At 38.7% G+C, this 5,035-nt stretch overlaps 1 protein-coding gene across 1 annotated transcript in view; it reads left to right on the forward strand.

The window, feature by feature from the left end:
• mbd3a (methyl-CpG binding domain protein 3a) overlaps positions 1–4,644 on the forward strand; it is a gene marked incomplete in the record, with an annotated part of 13,974 nt that extends 9,330 nt beyond the window's left edge. The window contains 4 exon segments of the mRNA XM_037681720.1: positions 844–934; positions 1,027–1,204; positions 3,641–3,796; positions 3,921–4,644. Of these exon segments, the coding sequence (XP_037537648.1) occupies positions 844–934; positions 1,027–1,204; positions 3,641–3,791 (420 nt within the window).
• Positions 4,645–5,035: the final 391 nt, after the last annotated feature.

A 5,035-nucleotide genomic window follows, 5' to 3' on the forward strand; every position in this document is an offset into this window, starting at 1 on the left:
GAAGAGGGCCGGCAATGGAGGAGGGGGCATGACAAAGAGACCATGTTAGCACCAACATAACTGGTTTGTTCCACTTTGGAGTAAGCTGTTGGGGGAAGAATCAGTTCTGTGTTGTGTGTTTCCTTGACTGATGAAGCCTTCTGGATCAAAGGTGAAACGTTTCAGCACAAAAAAAGTTAACTGTCCAGATGACCGGACTGAAAAATGTTGGATGTGATAAATATAATTTAGTAAATGATCAAATATGAGCTGAAATCCTGTAAATATAATCCATATCATCCATCCATTATCTTTACCTGCTTCTTCCTTTTTGGGATGTGGGGGTCGCCGGTGCCCATGTCCAGCAGTCACTGTGCGAGAGGCGGGGTAAACCCTGGACAGGTCTACAGTCCATCACAGGACCACATAGAGACAAACAACCATTCACGCTGTCATTTACACCTAGGGACAATTTAGAGTTACCAATCAGCCTAACATGCATGTTTTTGGTTTGTGGGAGGAAACCCACACATGCACGGAGAGAACATGCAAACTCCACCCAGAAAGGCCCCCGGACCAGGATTTGAACCAGAGTAACCTGTTCGCTGAGAGGCAGCAGCTCTACCAGTCTAAATATAATCCCTTTGAATGAAATGATAATTTCAAGGAAATCGTTCAGTAAGGCAAAATTTAAAAAAAATGAAGTTACCATAATTTAAACTCTGCAAGTATACATCACTTTGGTAACCACTGAGTGTAGAAAAATTTAAATCGAAACATTGTTTTTGTTTTAATCCATGGATACTTGTACATGCCGTATATTATTAAAAGTCTTCCTGACCTGTGTTTTGTGTGTCTCATTAGCTGTTCTGGGAGAGAAAGCTGAGTGGGTTAAATGCATTTGACATCGCAGAAGAGCTGGTGAAAACTATGGATCTTCCCAAAGGCTTGCAGGGTGAGCGTAACCTTAAAAACACAACTGTAGGTATAGATGAAATGAGACTTGTCCTAGGCTGACCTTTGTCTGTTTTTGCCCCCCTTGATTAGGTGTTGGGCCTGCGTGTTCAGACAAAACGTTGCTTTCTGCCATCGCCAGTGCCCTGCACACCAGCCCTGCTCCCATCACCGGCCAACTCACTGCTGCAGTGGAGAAAAATCCTGGAGTCTGGCTGAACACGGCACAACCTCTCTGCAAAGCTTTTGTAGTGACTGATGAGGACATCAGGTAGGCCTGATCAGTGCTATAAATACAGAGAATTGTATTTTAAATGTTGTTTGTGGCTTCTTTCATAATGCATATTTGAAAACTATCAGTAAAGTTTATGGTTGTACCTACATTCAGGAGTCGTAGAGCAACATATTGAGTTTCCTGTGTTACTAAGTCTTCGTCAAAACTTTGCACTTGTGAATATAGTCCTGTTTATAACTAGAAAGTAAGCACCAAACATGATTATACAGTTGACTTTAGCATCTCTTACTCTCAGTGTATTTCAATGTAAGGTTTATATAGTAGTTCTAGTAGTATGTGCCTTAGAGCTTATCTGTTCCTTTTAGTTGATGCTGAAATGTTTTTCTGGCAACATAAACAATGCAAAATAGTGGCAACAAAGTTGTGCATTTACACTAAGCGACATTTACATTTCTTTAAAAGTGTCCAAATTGTAGTTTGGTTTCCCAAGTGAAAGTTCTTGCATTGTAAGAGTTTAAATTACACGCTACAAAATATAAAATGAAAGCCTGAACTATATTAAAGGGTGCAGTTTGAAAGAGTTTACTGCAGTGTTCAGATGGAAATTATAGAGTGAATCTGCTTCTTTTCTACCAAGCAGTTGATCAGATACTCATTTTTCATGTTATAACAGTGACATGGTGGAGAAAAGCCTTGGAAGATGTTTAGACCAAGTGCTGCTTCTCTAGTGATCAATAAGCCTGCGAACAGTTAACATCTGGCTTTTGTAGAATATTAATGTGTTCAATCGGCATCTGATTGCTTTAGTCGTGGTTTATAATCAGCTCTGGCTTTGATCATCGCTGATGGCAACGTAAAATCAGGGTGCACACAGCAATTTTCACTGAGTGTTCTTTGCTGGGGTCATCAAGTGTGGACACAACTTACCCACATGTACTGACTGTAAAATGTTACAGTGAATTAGTCTGATGTGCTCTAGCAGGCTGCAAACCCACTCGCGGTCTCACTGTCTGGGCTTCTAAAGTCCAATCAAAACTTTAAAAATGCATAATTATCTCAGGAGACGCTGCACGAATGTTGTAGATTACACGCTTGTCTCCTACAGTATGAGGTTGTGATAGTTCCTGTACACAATGCTGTTCTGTCAGTTCTTAACTAACTACAGGTAAATACAGTAGAATTATTATTGGGAAATGTTACATATAGATATATACATATATCTTAGATCATATTACAGGTTTTTTTTTTTTTTTTACATTTTATTGTTGTATGTATCTGGGACCCTGTTTACACAATTTTGTTCCACCTCATGTACCACATGTGGTGCAAATGACAAATAAAGAAACTCTGATATAGTAGATTACATATAGGGGCCCGGGCAGCTGTGGCTGAGTAGTTTGAGCAGGCGTCCTCTAATGGGAGAGTTGGGGGTTTGATTCCACCACCATCCAGTCACATGTTGAAGTGTCCCTAGACAAAACACTGAACCCCTCATTGCCTCTGGTGTGTGTTCCATCGATGTATAAATGTGAACTAAAGCACTGATTAGTCTATAGAATGATTTGTTCAGTTAGCTTTGTAGATATCTCGTAGAGTGCTGTATGAATGTGTGTGTGGAGGTGAATGAGGACACAGATTGTGTTGTAAAGCGCTTAGAGTATCATGTTGAGGAGAAATGTATCAGGAAACGAACTGAAAACACTTGATCTGTAAAATAAAAGATCATGACTTTGTAGCCATCTAATAATCCGTAAAATTATTATTTTTGAGTTATTTTTCTGTCTGCATTTAAAAATTTGTTGAATGGAACAAATGATGGCATTAGTTTCAGTCAAGTCATGTTTATTCCCTCACTTTTTCTTGCTTCTTCATTGTAAAGCGTAACCCTGAGTCCTGCAAAGCACAACCTGAAGATGCTCGTTTGAACAAAGACGGTGTTCTGCTTTCTATGAACCTGTTTGCCTTATATTTTAAATTTAAAAATCCTCTCAACGCACATTAGTTTCTAGCTGGCTGTAGGAGGTTTACCAAAGAAAATGTTTTTAATATTGATGGTAACAGTGTGGGTATTTTAGTCTTTTAATCTATATGATTAAGTCTAACTCGTTGTTCAGTTTTGTCAGTGTTCATCGTTATTATTATTTTTGGGATTTAGTTGAAAGAATAGCAGGTTTTGATTTGCAGTTTAGCTAATTGATACAGTTATTTGTGACTCAACCAGTTCTCCTGCTCTGAAATCAGCAGTGAGCCAGGTTCACAGGGTTCACTGTCTCACACACAGCTGTAAAAGGAAAGCATGTACAGGTATACCCCTGACAGGTGCCCTGTAAGCCATGTGTAGATTAACTACGATGAGCCTAATGTCTCAGCCTGACTCACTCACCATGGCAACTTATGCTTTAACAACTTCTGATCTCTCAGTTGCATCATATAGTTAGTAACTCTGTTTTTCTTTGTGTGTGTGCGCCTCAGGAAGCAGGAGGACCTGGTGCAGAATGTGAGACGACGGCTAGAGGAGGCCCTGATGGCTGACTCACTGGCTCAGGTGGAGGACACCTTTGCAGATGATGCTGTCGACAAACTAGAGAAGAAGGCTGAGCCGCTGATGAAGGAGGAGGTATAGCTGAGGTACAGTGAAACACAGCATAGACTCTAAAATAACCATTTGATTCATCAAATACAACAATTTGAGTTGAAATGTAATCTGAAGTGCGTTTCTAAATGAATAACGTCTATCCCGTCCATTCTCCAGGTTTGTTGGAGATGAAGAGTGCTGGTAAACTCAGATATTTAAACGAAAGGTTTCATGTTGATTTTCTATACACTGAAAAAGAGTTTCAATGGAGACATTATACAGATTTTTCTAACCTAAACAAAGACAGTAGTCTTTATTGATGTATATTTTTACACCTTGTAGTGTAATCCTTAAAGGGTGCTTTAAGTTGTTTTTTTTACCTCTACTAATGTAAGGCAGCTGTGGAAGGTGCTCAGTATGATGCAGTGTTACATTTAGTTACCAGTTGTTCAAGCTTTTTACTGAAGATGCAAACCTCATACATGTGAATGTTTGTTGTGATGTTTATATTGGTTCTCTGAAGTACGAGTTTAACCTTTCTCCCAGTTTGTGCTCCTATATATTTACTGATACTGCAAGAAGTGTATCACACAATGTGTTTAGTTTAAAAGAAAAAAAAAAAAACTGCAGTATTTGTATATACCGTAAACGCAGCATTTAGGTGGCTGTGAAGAAGCAAACATCCCAGTTTTACAGACATTATAAGGACTTTGTTACAATAATTCCAGGTTATAAAACTTGATTCCTCGCATTTGTGTTAAAGTAATTTTCTGTGTTGATTTGCCAACTACTTTAAAGATCTGGATTATACAATATCAACAAAAGCTGTACAAACCATTGTACTGTATTTCATTGAAGATTGTGTTCTTGTACCACTATTACTGTAAAATAAATGCAGTTTATATGATGAAGTATGTGTCATCTTTTTGTGTGAATATGGCAAATGTAGCAGCCACGAAGACGGCGGTTAAAACCAATTAAAAGCAATTCAATAGGAATTCTTTTAGTGATGGTTCCACCTCTTGACCAACATTGGTTCCCAGTTCATTATTATTTCCTAAACTTGTCTCCAAGTTGTTCCTGAAAATTTGATCTCAGTAGAAACCATTTGAAGATGTTTACTGTACACTCTAGAATATAACAGGAGTACTGAAGAGTCGCAGTATCTTATGCAAGTAATGTTCTGTATCTGTAAAAATGTATATAGCTTCCAACTTTCACCTGTCTGATCATAAAAGGGGCCATAAGAAAACGACCAGCTATCTTTAGCGCTCTGTTAACTCCTGACCTCA

The sequence above is a fragment of the Nematolebias whitei genome, chromosome 9 (assembly GCF_014905685.2).
Source record: "Nematolebias whitei isolate Nwh7 chromosome 9, NemWhi1, whole genome shotgun sequence".
Taxonomy (NCBI): Eukaryota; Metazoa; Chordata; class Actinopteri; order Cyprinodontiformes; family Rivulidae; genus Nematolebias; species Nematolebias whitei.